Source organism: Medicago truncatula, chromosome 3 (genome assembly GCF_003473485.1).
Source record: "Medicago truncatula cultivar Jemalong A17 chromosome 3, MtrunA17r5.0-ANR, whole genome shotgun sequence".
Taxonomy (NCBI): Eukaryota; Viridiplantae; Streptophyta; class Magnoliopsida; order Fabales; family Fabaceae; genus Medicago; species Medicago truncatula.
In genome coordinates this window covers 9,734,623-9,755,784 of record NC_053044.1, presented here as the reverse complement: position 1 = coordinate 9,755,784, position 21,162 = coordinate 9,734,623, and the positions used below count along the sequence as shown (strand labels likewise).

Genomic DNA, 21,162 nt, shown 5'->3' with positions numbered 1-21,162 from the left:
TATTTATCATAACAACTTTAATTTTCCTTCATTCTAAAATTGAATCAATTGTAACTTACAAAGATCAGTATATCTACACATCCATGTTTCATTCCCTTTTTGGTTGAATAGGACCTCTTTAGAACAAAATAATGAATAAAGAATAAATAAATATTTACAAATAAATTTTTTAATGAATAAAACTAATAACTTTTCTCACAAGAAACATAAGTTTAGTTTCTTTTTTGAGAAAATTCTTGAACCACAATGCAGAAAGTTTCTCGTATCTTTTCAAACCATTCTTGTAATCCACAAATGTCATTCCAAATCTCACAGAATAACCTGAGCACCATTCAAAGTTGTCGAACAAGGACCATATGTAATATCCTTGGACGTTTGCACCTTGCCTGTCATACATATTTAAAGGAAAATGGTTTAGAAAATCGTTAAATTGATTGGCGAAAAATAGAGAAACCTTTTAGAGATGTAAAAGACTACTTACTCAATTGCGGATCGAAGATAGTATAGATGACGATAATGGTAATCAATCCGAAAAGTGTCCATGAGCGATTCTTGGACTGATAGTGTAGGATCACTGTACTCGTTAATACCTATAAGTAAAGTATGCACGTCAATTGTCATACATCTTTGATTCAACAAGTTTAAAAATCACATAAAAAGATGTACAATGCTACATTTAAGCAAACTAAATATGCTCTATCGCTAGGTGTTATTACCATTTTCGGTGATGTAAATCAACGGGTTATTGTACTTTTCCTTGGTGTATAACAAAAGATCACGAATTCCTCGTGGATAAACATACAACCAATCAGAAGCAATCTGCATAATTATCGAAGCACATTAGTTTTATATTTTAGAAACGAATCAAATCAGCAAGATCATTAGAAGAAAGGTCGATATGACGTACCTTAATACCAATAGGTTTCCCGTTTCGCTCAACTGCAATTATAACCACAAATAGAAAAGATATGCAACTGTCAAAATCTTTAAATTCAATGTATATAAATAGTTAGAAAACTCATAGAATAGTAGAAAATTAGTTTCTTACATGCTGGATTAACCAAAGAATCTGTCAAGTAGCTAGGTCTAGCATTGCTTAGAAGTGGTGCATCAGAGGCATATGTTGAAGAATAATAGTTCAAACCAATAAAATCAAATGAACCAATGAGTAGCCTAGCTTGTTTTGCATTGAATTTTGGTAATCTTGCTCCAACAAGGGATCTCATGCTTTTTGGATAATCTCCTGATGTTAGTGGATCCATAAACCTGTAATCAATCAACTTTTGATTAAACATTTTGTCCACAAATTCATTTAACCATATCACAAAAAATATATGACCTAGAAATGTTTATAGACCTTAGAAAACCAATGATAACAAAACCCTAATGTTAATCCATATTTTTATCTTTTGTAAACCACATCGAAGAGTTTTTGCTTTTTAAAATCAAAATATGTATTTACATTTTGAAAATAAATCAAAAAGAGTGAGGGGAAGAGAAGCTCTTACCATCCATACATGAAGTCAACAGCTCTTTCAGCAGCTTTCTGGTCGGATTTCGAATCTGAGAGTGGCAGGTACCAGTTAGCTACCAAGGTTATTCCTATTACACCATTTTGAGTTTCCTGCACATGTAACATATAAATACTTTAGTTATTCGTTACCGTTTAATATCTTTAAATAGAAATATAAAGAAACCGTTATCGATAAATCATCTACTCGTTGATACTTTATATGGCAAAAGTATAACAATTGTTTGAGCTATAAGATTCTCAACAAAGTAACATACCTGATACTTTGTCTTGTACACATTTACAGCTTCGGCATGAGCTAGAAGTTGGTAGTGTGTGACTATATAGGGCTCAATCGCAGAATCACCACCGGTGCAATTTGGATTCAACCAACTAGAACAACGACCTGGTGCCATTCGTCCATTTGCATAGCCATTTTGACTGTAACTCCATGGTTCATTCAAAGTAACCCAATATTTCACCCTATCACCAAACTCCTTAAAGCAAAGTTCAGCATAGTCTTGGAAATCTTTTCTGAAAAATGGTAACAAAAGTTACAATCACATCTTGATATATATATTTTACTCCCTCCCGTCCTATTTATTAGAGAAATTTAGGTCAACAAAAATTGATGTATTTGGTTATAAAATTAGTCCAGATACATCAACTTTTGTTGACTAAAATGTCTTTTATAAATAGGACCGGAGGGAGTATTTTCTAAGAAAACATTAAGCTATTGTTTTGGAAACTCACACTATGAGAGGGCTTAAGAAGCCACCATACTCATCTTCTAGAGTTTGTGGGAGATCCCAATGAAAAAGAGTCACCAATGGTTTTATACCTAAAATTATTGACAAATTATTATGATCATCAACAACAAAATATAGGGTAATATAGTCAAAATGAAATAAACATTGAATCTCAAGATCATCTTACCATTAGCCAATAACTCATTGATGAAATTGTTGTAATAGTTGATTCCTTCTTGATTTATGCCACCACTAAGCTTTCCTTCTATTATGGATAAATAGTAAAAATATTGTTAATTAAATTAAAATTTTCAATAAGATGAAAATTAGTGGAGAATAGTAATTTATCAACATGAAACTTACTTGGCAATATTCTAGACCAGGATAAGGAGAATCTGTATGAATCCAAGTTCATGTCCTTGATGATCCTAACATCTTCCTATAATATATATATGAACAACAATATATTAATTATTTTATTTCACCTAAACTCAAAATCAAAATTACTTTTATTTAACTTTTATTCATTACTTTTCTTTATAACTTTATACTCAATAATTAAAATAAAAAGAATTCCCTTTGATATAAGTGTAAGAAAGCACAAATATATACTTTGAAGCTAGTGTACCTTGTAATTGTGATATGAATCAATGGCTACATCTGCATTGCTTCTATCTTTGATCTTTTCTGCATGTCAATTAAAGTTACACAAATTGTAAATTATTATGCTTATGAAAATATCAAATTGAAAATTGTAAATCTTTAGTAATAAGAAAAATAGATAAATTGTAAATTTTATATATATACCTGGATATTTATGGGTGAAAGTATCCCATATACTTGGTGTTCTACCACCTTCATTTGCTGCACCTTCAAACTAATCATAAATAAATTACATTCATGTTAGAAACACACAATATATAATCAAGATTATATGTTTATATAATATGTAAAATTATTATCATTTAAAAAAAAAGATTCTTTGATATATCATATATTATTAGAAAAAATTATTTAATTTTCTCACTAAATTTAGTAAGAATTTCTTTTAATTTTAGTTTCTAAGTTTGTTATATTAGAATTCATTTTAAACCAAATTGGAGTAATTAACTACCTGGTATGAGGAAGATCCTGCTCCAAATATAAATCCTTTAGGGAAACTGTTTCTATTCAATGAAGCAACATCAAGAAGTGGCTCAACTTCAATAGTTTCTATGCAATTGACATTTGTTTTGCCAAGCACAAGTGCAAAAGCAATTAGGCATAGAAGGTAATTGAATGACATATCTGATTAATTTGCTTAATTTGTTTAAGTTATTTTTTTGGTGTATAAATTGTTGTTGATTTATGCTTAATTGTTGTGTGTTTTGGAGCAAACACATGTGTGCTTTCTTATATAGGGAACTAGTCAAGCTAGTGAGCTTATAATATTGTATGTGGTCAAAGTGGATAAAACAGTATTATAAAGTGCTCTATTTTGATTATTGACTAGTCTTAACTCCTAAGTGGAAAACAAATAAGGCGGCTATATTTTTTTAATTGGTCAAATATTAAATCAACTTTTTTGTTTGTTTACAAAAACAAAACCACGTGAAATACAATTACATATTCAAGATATATCTAAAAATGTAAAAAATGAATATGCGAACAAATTTACAACATTTAAGTTAATAGTATACACCGACAAAATTCCTATAAATCTGCATTTTTTTTTTCCATTCTTTCAATCCTTTTTTACTTTGTGTTATTGTGATTTCGTCGTCTGAATACACCGTTTTATTGTTCGTCCTCTTGTGCAACGTTGTTTGATTTATCATCTTGTTGTGGTGTTCGTTAGATTTCTATTAAAGATCAAATTCAGTCTATTACAAGTACAATTAATGATTTTGACGTCAACGTTACAAATCTAAAAGTATATTTATTTTGGTCATTTTAATTTTTGTTGTTGTTTTTTCTTGTTTGTATTTACTTTATAAATTAATTTTTCAGTTTACTATTACTTTAATGAAACCAAATCTTCTTTATTTAAACCAAGTCTCTTGACCCAATAATAGTAGTATAACCAACCCTGGATGAGTCCACCTAATACTCTTAGATTTGCCCAGCAACAACTACGCACCAAACAACTATTTAGTCTTGGTGATATTTGCTTAATCATAAGTATATTACTCTTTACGTCTCAAAATAAGTGAGTTGACTGTGTGCATTATTCACAATGTTTTGACCATATTTTTCTACTGTTATAGAGACAAATGACAGCATATAAGATGTTGAATTCGCCTTAATAAATATTTTGAAAATATTAAATTTTTATAATTTTTGCTAATATATAATTAAAGATATTTAAGACAAAAATTTCATTAGTATATGTGAAACAGACAACTAGGTCATATATTTTGGGACTGATGCAGTATTAGTCAAAAAAAGTTGATAACATATGAGAGAGATACTAAACACTCTTGCTTTAACAAATATGTTCTGAAACCAAACATGTCTTCAGACTTTGGTTTATAACGGATCAAGCATTCAACATCTATTCCTTCCAACTATGAATCATGGACAAAGCACCCGACATGACATGGACAATGATACATAGACAACGATAATAATTTGAGAAAATGACATAATTCAATGGAATCACATGTGTCAATGTCGTGGCGCTTCACGTGGTGTACACCAAGACATGTGTTAGATCAAAAGTGTGCTACAGAGTTACCAACCTTTTCTTATCAAACTGTGTTTTCTCGCTTTAATCGGTGAATGCAGATCTAACCATTTTATACTTGGTAGCTGTTTTCTGTTCCCAATTTTTCCATTTGCACACATGGTATAGAACATTTTATATTCAAGAATATCATAGAAGTATAAATTATTTGCATTTGATATGTACTTGAAAACAAAAGGCAAACCATGCAAGTTTTCAACATTCACTGGACAATACCACATTCAAATATCTTTTTCAGTCTTTCATGTTCTTACACAGTTAAACTTGATAACATATTTACTGCTAACTGATACAAGTCTAGGAGCGCAAAAAATATTAATACTACATTCAAATCATGCAAGTTTTCAACATTCACTGAACAATACCACATTCAAATCTCTTTCAGTCTTTCATGTTCTTTCTTACACAGTTAAAAAGATTAATATGAAACAAAAAAAATGTGTACCATTCCACTCAGACCTATCAGTTTTATCAAGATACGACCATCCATTTTATCACGCTGCATTTCACATAACTGTATACCTACACAATAACAAATGAAAAAATGAGCATTAGCAAGGCAATTTGATCACCCCGAAAAAACAAAGCAAGGTGATTTGTTGCGCTACCATGTAGGATCTCTCACATGCATTTTGTAGGGCACTTTAAAAGGTACACTTTTTACATGTTACTATTTTCTATTTTGATATTCTGTTGTAAGTATTTCCATGTAAATTTGGTCACAAGTTTTGTTAAATATTTGTGCAAAAGTAATTGTCTATGCCTAAACACCTATAATTTCTACATGCACATTTGCCTTACCCAAATGAATGGAATTGAATGAAATATGTTAGTTTTTTTTTGCTGAAACGTTAAAAGTCTTTGACAAGTTACTCACTTGTGTAAAAAAAAAACAGTTAGCATAATGGATGATCAAAGTTATTTACAAAATGGTTCCATGTGTAAAATATTGCAATATACTAACTATGTGGATGACACATTGCCTATTTTAATACAAAGAAAGAACGAGTGCGATCATCACAACTTACCTATAGGAATTAATATTTGATTTTCCAAAGCAAAGAAGAATTTTCGGCATCGACAGCATACTTCAGTTCAGGTGACACATTCCCAGAAATTCTATGTGACCGCAACTTTGATTTCAAAACTGGCAGCAAATTCTTATGACGTGATTCCTTTCTCTTTAGCACTTGTACAAAAGCATGAAATCCAAGCCATTCAACCTCCCCCTTCTTCAACTTCAGAATTGGCCGGATACTAGAATTCAGACGCATTGAATGCATCCTCCTCTTTATCAGCAGGTGCATGTATCTGATAGTTGACCATGAAAGAAAACATAACTGGCTTAAGTATTCAGAGAGAAATACATATCAATTGATTGATACCATTTGTATAGTATTGCCTATTGGTTCAATAAGATAAGTAAATCAATTGAGAAACTAAAGTGGTAAAACCAATTGATCAGTATGATATTACATCCATACCTCAAGGATTTCTCAATAATATCTGAACAATATTGTTTGTCAAGTTTGCAAACAAATGATAGGTGGCGGATGTAACAATGAAACTTCATTGCACATATCAAAAACATTTGATAAATATTTAATCTGACAACTGCTGCTGAATTGAGATTTGAATCAAAGAATAAAGGATGACATTTAGGTCTTAAAAAGAAACGCATCTTCTCCTTCAGACGAGTGCCTGGTTTTCCTTGCCAGCAAACAGTAAGCGTTGAGCTTAAATGGTTATTCAAGTACCTGTTTGGAATATAGAATTAGTTATTCCAAGAGAAAGAACCCAAATAAAACTACAATGTAAATAATACTTAAGAATAAAAAGATTTCAACAATAACAACCAAATACTTTTCTGAATAAGTGAAATTGACTACATGGATCAAGCCATGATAGAATGCCCTGTCAAATCAATCCTATATTCCTATTCCATACTTGAAACTAATAAAACCCTCCCCCCAGGTCTTATTCCTAACAAAAACTTATCAAAAGGATATCAATCACGGATAAATCATGCATGCATAACAAGCCACAGCGTGTAAAGTTCATATTAAAATAAGTTCTCACAAAACACTTTTCCATCTGAACAGCCCTTACAAGAAACTTTGGGATCAAGACTTAAGATTTCAGTTTAACATACGTAGAATCCTTTTCTTAACCAGAAGTTAATAATTTGAGATAAAACAGCATAATATGCACAATAGAGATATTTTACTAGCTCAGTAAAAGGTCACAGCAATCCCATCTTCAAAATTGAAAGCAGAAAATCTATGAAATTTATAGAAGGTAGATATTACGTAGAACCCTTTTCTTAACCAGGAATTAACAAATTGAGATAAAACAGCATAACATGCTTAATAGAGATATTTTACTAGCTCAGTAAAACAATTGCACCAATCCCATCTTCAAAATTGAAGGCAGAAAATCTATGAAAATTTATAGATGGTAGATTTTTTTCATATAAAACAGTGAAAATCTTATGAAAAGCTTAAAACGCCGCAGTCAATGATTGATGGTCATAAATACAGAAGAGTATAAATGTATGAAACATGCTAGTAACAAGTATACACATATGGCCATAATATCAATCAGAAAGCTTTAAATAGAGATTTACTTTGTGTAATCAGCCTGAATTTCCATAGTGGTACAATTGATAAGAAGACCACTCCATTGAACGAATGAAGTAGCACTGTCTTTGCCCACATAAATTCTGTTCAATGAGGAAGCTGGTGTCTGTTCTGCATCAAAGTTTGCACCAAACTTCTTCTCATTCATGTAGCAGTTGTAACCACGAAATCCTCTTTTCAACCTGGAGAAAAAGCTGGCAGCCTGCTTCTTTGAGTTTGATATAAAAAAGAAGTCGTCAATAAATCGCATTAGCAGGTAACATGGTGATGAGTCACCACTGTTGCTTTGGACAGAATTATTCTCCTTGCAACTGCCAGATTCAAGTGTTTTTCTAAAGAATGGATCTATCACATGCCTCTCCAAATGCCCGTAATATAAGGAGCAAAGCAAAGATGACAAAATCCCTCCCTGTGAAATACCAAGACCTTGTAAGAAAAATTTTCCATCGAATTGCAACACATTGTGCTTCACATGCTCTCTTAGATATGAAAATAGCAATTTCTTTTTCACATTCTTCTGCCACTCCTACGATATAATAAAAAAGGTAAACATAAGCATAGAATAGGAGCTTTTTCCATAAAACTCTATTGTCCAATAGAATTAACTAAATATATTCTTCAAAAGTAAAGAAACAATATGTTACCACTTGAGCAATTTGGAATATATTTTGAATCCATGGATCAAAGGGAGGAAGATCATAGACATAGGAAAGATAGAGATCATTTTCATACTCATGGGGTTGCATATTGGTCAACAATAACAAATGGATTGAAAAGATTATGAAAATGAATACCTTACAAAAAAAAAAAAGCATTGCTCTCTATATATAGATTTTACGAATGATTCACTACCTAACTACTTACTAACTACCACTAACTCACCTAAGGAAGTTGTTACTAACTTTTCTAACCAATTAAATAATTTTATATTTCTTTTAAACACAAGACAATCCAGTACTAAAACCATCATTGTAAACCTTCTTGAAGAGATTGGTGATTAACTCCTTGATTTGTTGATGGTTTCAAAGATGGCGAATGCACATGCAAGAGCATAAGAAAAATTTTCCTGTGATTTTGTTGTTCCTTGAACATACACTTCTAGATCCAACAACAGCCATGGTGGAACAATTATTGTCTCTTCCTCAATGCTGAAGAGATCTTCAGAATCCAAAGCATGATTGTTATCATTTTCCTTACTTTCTTTGTCATCACTATTTAAAGTGGAAACATCAGCAGTAGCTTCACGGTATCGCTCTAATATTATGTTACGAGGATGAAGATTCTTCAGAGGATGACCATCCTTATTGGGGATTGAAAGACTTTCTACCCTAATTACAAGATACTTAGAGTTGCAGTCTACATATTTGGATTGATTATGAACTCGTGTTGTGTGATTTTATGATGAGCTTATGTTGAGTTGTGTGTTATGCATTGGATCATGACTTATGATTATGAATATTCTATATCTCTGTTATCTTTTTATGTTTTATACATATGTATATGTAAGAGTATAGCTTTGCTTTTTTGTAGGATTTTTTTATCGACATTACAATTACATATTTACAATCTTTCGCCCCTCCACTTGATCCTTAGATAGGATCTCAAGCTGGACAACATTGATTTGAATCATGTTTGATTTGGGACCACATAATCTTGCATTAATTGTATCAAAATCAAAGAAAACCTCAGTCTAAAAGAACTGTAATTTTAATGTTATTGTCAGCTTAAATATGGGTGAACAAAGGGTGTAATCATAAAAAAATTCAATTGAGATACATGTCAGATACCCATTCAACAGTAAAGAAGTTATAAAAAATTTATGTATAATATGTAGGGGAATAAGTACAAGACATTTAAATTTGAGCTGTGTGTTATGTATTGGATTCTGACTTATGATCATGAGATACAACAAAACAGAACATATGATGACAGAATATGCAAATAAACTGACCCAGATAAGATAACTTTCTCCAGCAACTATTAAGAAAAATGAAAAAATATACCTGATTAACAAAGACAGCATGCCGGGATGGAGCAAATGATCTGAACTGTGTATGGCCAGTGTTGCTCGTTTCATCCCGCATAGTAAATTGCTTTTGAACCCACAAAGAGTTCTTTGTGCAAATAACTTGATCATACTGTTGAAGAAAATATTCGCTTTTCCAAAGAACTTCTTTCATTATGTCAAGCAGCTTATCTTGATCAACAGAATCAAATGCTTTCAGAACATCAGACGTGACAATGAATAAGGAAGACATAGGTGTCAATTCCTTCTTCTGGCTAACCAAAAATGGGCAGAGTCTTTTATAAACATCATTGTAATCAAATACTGAAGAGCCTAGTCTCTGAGGCTCCTTGAACTGAATTCCTTTCAGAATAGTATGCGCATCACGAAGAACGTAATTTACAGAGTGGTACTTTTGAGACATTATTTTCTGGTGTTTTTCTTTCCTTTGAGTTTTGCAGTATCGAACTCCCATACCAGACTCAACCAATGGCAATCTTGAAGAACCTTGAAGATTCGCCACCAACCTTACTCCATTTTCTTTAGGTTGAACTCTGAGCTTTGAAAATCCAAATGGTCTACCTCTAAGAATATTACGCAAGGCCACATCATCCAACTGACTATATCTTGATTCTTTGAGGCAAGCAATAGTGCTTTTAGTCAACTTCTCCCAAACAGGTTTCTTATAATAGTAAATATCTTGTTTTCCTTGCTGACTTTCAGTAACATAAAAGTTTGCTTGCACCAAAGGCACAACCAGAAATGAATAATACCAAAAGATCCACTTCTCCAGAAGCTTACGTTTGACACCATGTACATCATTGTTCCAATTTCTGAATTCTTTATGAAGGACTTCATCATGTCCTTCTAAATACTTCAGAATCGAAGCATTTTGACTACTCAAGAAATATTTATTTGATAGGAATGGAAACCTTGATGTTTTCAGCCCATGCAAACATAGCTTTAAAGGGAATTTTTCAAATTTCCGTAAGTGTATGAACCTGGAAATATTTCTTCTCATTATTCTCCAATTCGAAGGAGTACCTAGTAATTCAGAAGGAAGTAAACTTCTAGAAACAGCCCAAATGAAAGATACTACTTGACTTTTTGAGCAGAATGACTCAACTGCCTCACGCTGTGAATGTTGGGTATCAAACTCCATAGATGTCTTATTTACATTTGTGTCAAATACATTGTCCTGCGATAAGAAAATCTGATAAGATAAGTAGTACATATATTCAATTGATGATAAAAAAATAATTGTATGTAATGCAAAAGGTAAAAAAAAATCTTGTAACCTCAACCCAGCCAAAATAGTAAAACTTTAGGAGAAAAAGAAATACCTCAAGTCTGGAGTTATTACTTTCATCTGTATGTTGATCCAATGATGAAACAACACAATGCTTATCCAAGAACTTTGCAGGCTGGCAACACCGTGCCCTACGAATGACATTCTTAAACCATTTAACAAAAGAGTGATACCTACAAAAGCATTGCAAATATTAACATTTAAACCATTTAACAAGAGAGTGATACCTACAAAAAAAGCATTGCAAATATTAACATTTGGAAGAGTATGAGCCTAATCATTGAATTTGAATATTAACACTAAAAATGGATTATTGTATTGCTTAGCATATTGTGCTCAATCATAAATTCAACTAATATGAATATGAACAATTTTGATCTGTTTCTTAATTCCTCCACCACTTTCTACATCTTTTCAATACCCATTTCATTCTATGTACAAGGAACCATATCCAAGATTATTTATCAAAACTTATGTGTTCAAAGACAGATATTAATGTGATAAATCTGGGGCTAGATCTTCAATTTCCATGTTGATCAAGTAATGGAACACAGTGCTTATCCGAAAGCTTTGCATCCCAGCAACACTTTGTCCTACAAATGAGATACTTAAACCACTTCACAATAGACGATACCTAAAAACCATTGAATTATTACAATTTCAAAGAAATGCGAGCTTCTTTATTGAATTCGGATGCTAATCCTTATAAAAAGCTTATTATCTGGCTGATGATATTGAAATTTATTTGAGCTTTATCATTATAACTCATCAAATCAACTATAAGAATTTGAATGATTTTGATTTTTTTTTTTGTTTGTAGTTCTTCACCTTCTCTACATCAAATCAATACAGATTTCATTTTATGCACAAGGAATCATATCAAGGCATTATTCACAGAAATTTATACGTTCAAGGAAATAGTGTGCCATAAGCTTTTTCTTTTTTTCATTTCTTCCTTGGTCAACATATCATTCACGAATTACAGTAAACATCAATCAAGAAACCATCTAAACCCTCACTACATAGCAACCTTTGGACCAAAGAATATTCAACTTCCAGGTTCTAGGCACTTCTTTTCCATGAAATCATACGAAGACGCCTTTAACACACAACACAGCAAAAAGATTAAGATCAATGAATCTTCCAACAATCATAGAAAAGTTATATATCAGTCCTGCAGCATCATGAAATCCAAACTCCAAAGGAGATAGAAGATTGAACAATAGAGCAAGATGAATTGGGGATCTTATACAAAGGGCCTGCCTGAACTTACAGGCATGCAGAGTCAATGAGACACGAGCCACTGCTGTGGGAACATGGCAATGGCTGAGCACTGGCATTTACATCTGAGAAGCCAAAAATATTGCCAATGAGCAATTTCGAACAAGCCAAATTTGGTTTTAAGGAATGTAAAATATCTGAAGATAATTTGTGAAGGAACGTGAACTAGGGCAGGTGATTCCGAAAGAACTCCCAAACCAATTTGGTCCCTTACTTGTAAAAATAATCAAAGATGGGAATGATAAATATAAAAAATCATTTCAGGGTGGGCATGTACACTATATTAGATTCAAAAGTCATTGGTGGATACGTTTCTTCGGAAGAACTGAGAGTGAAGACTCCAAATTATAAAAGATGTATTTCCTATTGATATCAGTCCACTTAGGAATAGCTGGAAGAGAATGTAAGATCAAACAGCAAGAACATTTCCGCAACATCTGCAGCTAAACAACATATAAATGTGATGTAATAACGAAACATAAAATTATATCTGCAAGACAATTTATGCACTAAATCAAAATGAAAATTACAATCGATGTAGATTGAAAAGAATCCCACATTTCAATACTAATAAATTTGGGTAATGTGACCTATCATCAACATCTCATCTAACTATTCCCACTCCCTTTATCATAAACACATTTCATAACTAAAATATGTATATAAAACAACAACAACCAAGCCTTATCCCACTTGGATCCAACTCATTGACCTCTAAAATATGTATATCAAAAAAATAAATTTTTCTGCTGTTAAGTAATCAGAACTTCACAACGATAATAATGTTTATCAATAGCTTCATCCAGACAGGCTCGTTTCCCTTGCTTCATTGCGAGCTTTGCTCATGGGATGTTAAAAGGTATTTCAAGGAAAAGCTTGCAAAAGGATTGAGTAGATCTTTTCGGTACACACATTTTGCTTTTTCCCGTTTCTGATTGTTGCAAGTCTATGAAGATCGTACGCTAACTTTATTTCCTTTTCTATCGAGATAGATTTTTCTTTTTATAAAAACAAACGAAAATGCAGCAAAAAAGCATTTAATTCCTGCCGAATTTTAAGACAAAAGTTGGTAAGTGACTTTCACAAATTTTCACAGAAACAATTTGTCACCTTTTCATGACAGCTTAAGCTGGTGTTGTCATGTTGTAAATTAGCATGCAAGACATCTGTATTAGTAGGAAGCAAATTGCATTGCATATTAAGATTATCTTCTTCAACGGTTGATTGCTTCAGCTTTTTTCCTCTAAGCCTCTTCCAACGACAAGGCCTAGATCGCTTTCCAGGTTTAGTTGTAATACAGTTCAAGTCTGGTTTCCCTTCTAACTCTGCCTTCCTTGTAACAGTCACAGTTCTTGTAGACATAGGAGCTTCAGAAACACTGACATCATAATTCCTGCTCCCATGATGCCTACCCAGTTGCATTGAAGACTTATCAGTCAAACCTACATTACTTCCAAATCCAACAGGACCATCAGTATGGCAAGAAATATGGCGCTTTTGTTTTTGTACGGTTGTGTCATCAATATCCGCAGATCTTTTTCTCTTTTGTGCTCCTGTTGCAAACATAACCCCATATATCAACCGTTAATCGAAAGGCAAAAAGATATTCTAGTATGTATTGTTGCTCAAATACTCATGACATTAGAAAAGAAGACAAACGTTTAACAGAGAAATAAAACAAGGGTCACCAATTCACAAATTTATTAAGTTACTGGTATTTATTTTTAAATTGTATCAGTTAATGATATCTGGTAATTTAAAATGAAATTTCTAAAAGAATACCGACTGACACATGTAATTTCAATTGGTGATTACAGTATTAATTAAGAGTTTAGCAATATAGCTAATGAATATGAAAATAGAACTAGAAGTCCATATGTTTAAAAACAAAAACATAACAGCTTAGAGAAACTAGAGGAATTTAAATATGCCAAATGCATATCTTTTCTGGCAATAAGAAAAACCATATTCAGATAGAAAGTGCTTAATGCTATAGAAATGTTTACTGAGATCACAGTATGATTAATTAAAGGTTCTTATTACCGCTTTTATGAAGTGAAGGCTGCTGATTGTCAAACTTTGATGAACATTTATTTAACTTATCAAAGCATAGACGACTGATTGGAGGGCCTGCCACCTGGTAGTGTTTTCCATGGGAAGTGGGTAGGAATATTGATGTATTCTTTAGTAGGTAAACCATTAGATCATCTCCAACCTGCATGGATACAATTACAAGTTTATACCTAATTTTGATAGAAAACGAATGAAAAAAATAACATCATACTTCTAAAAAAAATCTTCATAGAATTAAATACCCTGCTCAAGAGAAGACACCACGATGGACAGGATAAAAGCTCCACATTAGGGCATTTACTCTGCATATTGATAGACAGCCAGTAGTTAAGAGAGTCTCTGTTACTAAAGAAAGGGGAGTGGCTAACTCAATGCAACTGAATGAGTGATTTAGTTGCTGGCTATTAGTTAGGCCGCAGCCATATAAAGACCAGCTGGCTGACAGAAAAACAATTTTTTGGGAATCAGAAAGTTTAGAGAGGACAGGCCAGGACACTTGAATTCCCTGGAAGCCACTTTAAAACAAATCATTGCCTAGGAATTGGTAGAACTGAAAAGAATAACTTTTTAGTGTTGTCAAATAGTAACTATAACAACAATATATCGTGATAGCATAGCAGAATTTAAACAAATTGCTATTATTCCTCAATACACAATTTGCACAAAGTGTTGTCAAATAGAGGCTATAGTGGTGTTATAGTGTTGTCATGTAGCGTAATTTCAGGAAACGCTGTTTTATCACTTTTATGCAATCCGCAATTGACAACACTGATTTTCCTCACTCTGCTTTACAGATGTTTCTCCTTCAATCTGGTGAACCAATTCAATCACAGATGAACAAAATTATTAATTGTGATTGTGAAATAAACAAAAGTAAAACCAGTAACCAAAATACATCACACATTAGCCTTCATTATAAAAAAAATTATAAGTCCTCAAAAACATTTCACATTTTGATCAGCAATGCACTACAAGGAACCTTCAATTTCCGAGTGATATCATGTCAACAATCAACAGTTAAATAAAAGTCAGGGAAGAGAACTATCAGAAGATAGAAAGATATCTTGTAATAACATCTTGATAAACATATTATAGTACTAGTATCTTATACTTCCTCTAATAATGTTGATAATAATGAACCCTGGCATATCTGCTGATTGTATTGTATCATATAGTAAGGAGAAGGTGGAGATTACATTGTTACATGCATGGCCTTCAGTTCTTAAATGATAGGCAAACAAAAACCATGCAAAAGTATGCAGGCTTATGGTATGTATCAGCATTCAGCATAGAACCAACCCGCCTCTTGATTTATAACCATAGTTGAAATTTTCAGGACAAACAACTCGGCAACTAATAAAACATATCAATCTGGGCAGAACAAAATTAAAACTGAAAAGTCACTGCATTACAACCTCTTGAAAATATCTAATATTCTAATCCAACTTCAAGAATACACTCATAATGGCAAAAAAACAGGAATTGAAACAAACTACAAAACTAAATAAAAGCTCGAAATTTAAAAGTGGCACAGATGAACTACAAAGTTGTATAGCACTAAAGAAGAGAAGAAATTTCTCACCTTATCATAACCAGAGCACAAGACATTGGCGGAGACTGGGTCCACTTCACCCATCAGTTCAACAATGCTATTCACAATCTGAAAATCAAAAACAAAAATTCCTAAAACATCCACTCCAGCTTCCAGACTTCAATTTAAAAGTCCAATCCCCAATAGAAAGAGGAAGACATATATATTTTCACAATCAATGAACTGAAAACACTTCTTAAGATAGAAGGAGGTCCAAGACTCAAATCCTGATTCCTGAATACTAACATATGGCAGAGAGCGAGTGTTTACCAGTAGACTACTAACATTGCGGTCAGAACATTGGCACTAGAAGCAGGGTCTAAGTCACGCACGAGAGATGACAGACCTTCAATCCCTCAACCTTGATTGGGGCTAATATTCTGTTGCTCACTGCTCGCTAATCGAGATTAACGGTAGTTTATATACACTCTCTCTCATGTCATTTAAAGAAAAAATAGTGAATACTTAAAAACTCAAAGCGGACATAACCTTAAAGGCTTACATGAGATTGGAGCAAAAATTATTCAAATATTTACAAAAATGCTTATAGAAATGACTTATAAATGTCTGTAAGACCTAGCTCAAACAGACAATGTCAATAATGCTAGGCTGGACACCTTCACCCGGGGTCGAACCTGCACCTCACAGTTGTGTGTGGGGGGTGTTAGGTGGTGCTTATCACTTCGTCTACAAACCAAACAAAGATGACTCGTTGATAAACTCTGCAAACACATCATTTGCTAAATAAAAGGGATTGGACTGAACAACTTTTTATTTGCACCCTGTTTGATTTAGAAACTGGACAAAATAGGTAGCAAGGGCTTGGACAAAAACAATTTTTTTTGTCCCTTACTATACTATGGGACAACTTTTCGTCAAGAGTCATCTAAAAAAAACCTTTCGTCAAGAGTATAGAATATCAAAAATACTAATTTAGCATTTTTATTCTCCAACATAAAAAATATTATCTCTCCAGCATGGTTGTATTGTACAGTACTTGGTATTTTATGAATCAAACGCACCATAAATTCCAAATCTCTTAAACAAGCCTACTTAAAACACTAATAAGCTTCAATCAATATAAACACCGATTGCAAGAGTTAAAAATGAAAGTGAAATAAAAAAGCACTTGGCACAGTATCTATGAAGCACGGACACAAACACGTGGACACTAGTAAAAATTTGAAAAAATGAATTAATTGAACATAATCACATGTCTAAGTATCATGTCAGTGACGTGTCGTGGACACCAGATCTTAGAATTTGTGGATGGACCTGACTAAACCCCAGAAAACCGGTTTGTGAGGTGATGATTGTCCCCATTATAAACATGTGTTCGACCATCTCATCCAATGTGGGACACTTTAACACTAGACACACCTTTCATCATAAGTGTTAGTGCTAGAGATAGAAATGACTTTAATATAAACAATACAAATGAAACGAAACCATTCAAAACACTAATAAGCTTCAATCAACAGTAACGCTGAATCTAAGGGTCTGTTTGGTTAGAAATATTTTTGAGCTTATAGCTTATATCCTTTAAGCTCTTTTTACTAAAAAAGACCCGTTTAGTAACCGTCACTTTCTCACGAGCTTAAAGCTTATTTTTACTAGCTTATAGCGGTTTTTGATAAGCTAATTCAAGTAGCTTTTAGCTTAAAACTTATAATTAGTATTTATCTCAATTTCACCCCGGCAATCCTAACTGAAAAAAAAAATATTAATTAAATATATTATTTTTATGTCATTTCATATTTACAAACTAGTTCAACAACTAATTTTACCAAACACTACAGATTCAATCAACTAACTTATCCGCTATAAGTTAGCTTATCAGCTATCTATTATAAGCTAGTTTATTAGCTATTCGCTATTTTTTACCAAACGGAGCTTAAAGTTAAAAAAACGAAACATAAAAATAAAAAACACTTAAAAATTTTATGTAACCTGAAATTGCGAGCAATGTGAGTACGGAATGAAAAACCAAATAGGATTAACATTTTCCTTAACAACAACATAACAATTCTCAAGCAATTTCCTATAACCAACAGGATCATTCGGTCTGACGAGAAACGACTTCGCGTCCGAGCAACAACCAAGACAAATCCGCCCATTACAGCAACACAGATCAGGAGAAGGATGTGGAGATGGAAGCAAGGAAAGGATTGTTTCTGTTAGGGTTCTTGCTCGGTTTCGGAAGAGACGCCATAGTACTCCTGGAATGGGTTGTTTACGTTTTCGAGGCATTTTCCCGCGGAAGTTGAAGATGAAAGGGTTTTGAAAATTGAAAATGAAAATGTGTGGTTGGAATGGGTTTTATAGAGTTGGTGAATGTTGGAGGGTGTTTTTGTCTTTGTGGTTTTTGTTGAAAAAGGTTGCGGTTTATTGAAAAGGAATTTTTTAGAGTTACAATGGTGAAAAATGTGTGAACAATTTGACTCATCTCCTCAACATAATCTTCAAATAAATATGGAGAAGTCATCGTGAGTTTAGTTCAGTTGATAAATGATATATGTGTACATGATTCGAATCCCGACGACCGCTAAAAAAATAAACATTGAGAATTACTAACTTGTGTCCTTAAAGATCTAAAATATTTCATTCAGTCTTATTTATAAAAAAAAATTGACCTTTTAGATTCATTATGTAATTTTTTTTTTAGGGAGATTCATTATGTAGTTAATATATTTTGTTTAGAATATAGACAAAATACATCATTTATGCAATGAATCAAAAAAGTCAAATATTTCTTATAAATAGAACCAGAGGTATTGGAAATTGTGCCCATTTATTTTTTAAGAAGTTAAAAATTAATTTTTCATGATAAATATTTGATATTTGCGGAATTTTTAACATGTGTATTAAGGGCAAAAGTTAGTACTCCATAAATAAAATCATTCAGTGGAACACCTTGATACTCTCTCCGTTTTAGATTATATAAAGTTTTGGACATTTCACAAGTATTTAGAAATGTAATTAATTATAAATGGAAAAAATATATTATGAGTTGTTTTACAAAATTGTACTTAATAAATGGTATGAGAAATATAAATTAAAGAAGAAAGAGTAATCAATAGTTACTGGTATAATAAAAATTAAAAAGAGTAACTTTAATGTTCATTGGTATTGTAAAACAACTTATAATTTAGGACAATTTTTTTCGATAACAATTTACTCCATCCATTTCACAATATTAGTCGTTTAAGGTTTGTGCACGGTTATTTAATCTAGTTTGTGTTGCTAAAAGAGAACCCTAGAAAAATTCACAAAATATTATTGAAAACCAATAAAAGAAATTGGAATTGTGAACAAAAATAAGAAATAAAACTCCCCTAAATTCTTACCGTATAGATCAAAACAATAAATTTGATTATCTTATTCCTTATAGAATTTTCAAGATCTTGTAATGAATAATCAATGAGCCATGTCAATCAATTTTATTGAACATAGAGGGACGTATTTTAGCATATAACTATATTAATACAGATGTAGAAGCAAAAACTGAGAGGAAGAAAAGGAAGAATCGTGAGAGTGGTGGGAATGATGTTTATTGGGAATAGATGCATGTATTTATGGACTTAGGGATGCTGATTGAGTAATTTGAATATCCTATTCATTGCATAAAGGTATATCAAAGGTCATGATAAATGCTTCAAGGTTTTGGAAGTTAGTTGGGAGAGATGATCGCATTAAATGTTGCCCAAGGAGGGGAAACTTGAAGTGATCAGGGCTAATACTAGCAGCTCTATAGTGGACGAGAGAATTGTGTTTTCAACAAGTTGTCTTTACTCTTAATTAGACTTTCAACCCGTACGACGCATGAATAATAGACATCAAAAAGTTATATTATATATTTTCATCGATGTTAAATAAGCCATAAGAAAAAACATATCACATTATAGATTTGACCCGTGATCAATGGATCTATCTTCACTCAAGTGTAACTCATTTGGTTTATGAACCAAGTTCAACGAAATTACAACAACAAACTTATATACAAAATCACATAATCAATCTCCTCAAGATATCAAACATCTGCATCAATGATGAACGGAATAGTAACATGTTAGAAATGTATAATTTTCTCTTCCGTGAACTCCAAGAATCACTCTTTGTCTTTATATCTCACGATTCCTAAGCAATACACCTCCAAGAGATTACTCTATTCGATCACTGGTTCACTTACTTTTGTTCACAACCACGTCAGTTCAATATACCTGCATACATAGTTCTGAATTAATACGAAAAATAATACCGATTTCAGAAAGGATATAACCTTCAATACAACTTTGTAGTTCCTTTTTTGCCACAAGGGGTCACCCTGACTTTCTATGGAATTGCAGGACGTATCGACGGAAAAGAAATTGCACGTGTCAAACGGATTAGAGAAGGTAGGGTTCGCACATTCAATCTCTGTTTTCCATTAATTGTCAATTCTTCTTCTTATTGTGGGGTGTCAACCCCACAAGATTCTTATCCATTCGCATATGTATTTTATAAATTATCACAAATCCAAGTTAGTAATGGATATAAATTTAAGTTAAGATCTATTTTTGAATCTCTAGTCCAAATAATTCCGTACCATGAAGTATCTGAAATAATAGTTATTAGTGAAAAATAAATAGTAATAAGGGTGGCTTGAAAAGCCTAAAGGTACCCAAAAATTTCTTAGTGTATAATATAATATGACCGACAATCCATAAAGAACAACTGTAAATCTGCGCAAAAATAAGATTCACGTGGAACACTTAAAATAGACAAAATTATAGCAGAAGAGTGAAATGTATATTTGAATCAAAGTCTCACCGATTGTGATATATATAAAAGAGGAGGTTATTATGATGTGTATCTTCCACAACAAGCCCCAATAATTATCGCGCTCTTGAACTTTGGGGGGTAAGCTAGCCTTCTGATGTAAATATTCTGAAAGAACTTGATGAGACTAAAACAATTTAAACCTTAAAATGGAAAGGTTATATATTATTCAAAATTTAATATAATAATGAGGAGTAACAACAGTTAAAGAAAGTAATTTTTGTGACAAAAAATCGTAAACTTATTGGAAAGGGAAATTAGAGAGAAAAATAAACTAACGTGGTTGCCTCCCATTCAACACATGTTTTACGTCTCGAGCCTGGTAGATATGTCTACCTTTTTCCTGATCATAATTCTCGGTTGTCAGATTTTTTCCTTCTCCTTCTAATACTGCAAGTTCAGCTACAAGTTCTGCTTCTGCATGCCATTGCACTAGTTTTTTTTTTTTAAATTTTAAACCAT

The 21,162-nt window shown here is 32.4% G+C and overlaps 2 protein-coding genes across 3 annotated transcripts; both read right to left on the bottom strand.

The window, feature by feature from the left end:
• On the bottom strand, positions 1-3,635 carry LOC25488770 (cyanogenic beta-glucosidase). Its single transcript, XM_013603721.3, has 13 exons — positions 3,374-3,635; positions 3,067-3,136; positions 2,888-2,946; positions 2,623-2,698; positions 2,447-2,524; positions 2,264-2,351; positions 1,789-2,044; positions 1,509-1,624; positions 1,049-1,266; positions 908-939; positions 717-819; positions 482-590; positions 1-386 (listed from the first exon to the last, which is right to left on the bottom strand). Exons 1-13 carry the CDS (start codon positions 3,542-3,544, stop codon positions 170-172), a joined length of 1,593 nt encoding a protein of 530 aa, XP_013459175.1. The 5' UTR covers positions 3,545-3,635; the 3' UTR covers positions 1-169.
• Positions 3,636-5,282: 1,647 nt separating this feature from the next.
• Positions 5,283-18,194, bottom strand: LOC112419959 (telomerase reverse transcriptase). Of its 2 annotated transcripts, none has more exons than XM_024778322.2 (13): positions 17,833-18,194; positions 15,874-15,951; positions 14,534-14,593; positions 14,262-14,433; positions 13,329-13,771; positions 12,529-12,661; positions 12,211-12,355; positions 10,972-11,110; positions 9,627-10,826; positions 7,611-8,149; positions 6,469-6,741; positions 6,013-6,295; positions 5,283-5,506 (listed from the first exon to the last, which is right to left on the bottom strand). In XM_024778322.2, the coding sequence occupies exons 1-12, from the start codon at positions 18,130-18,132 to the stop codon at positions 6,022-6,024; spliced, it is 3,756 nt and encodes a 1,251-aa protein (XP_024634090.1). In that variant the 5' UTR covers positions 18,133-18,194; the 3' UTR covers positions 5,283-5,506; positions 6,013-6,021. The 2 variants fall into 2 exon arrangements, with proteins under 2 accessions (XP_024634090.1, XP_024634091.1); XM_024778323.2 differs by having other exon boundaries at positions 12,529-12,655.
• Positions 18,195-21,162: the final 2,968 nt, after the last annotated feature.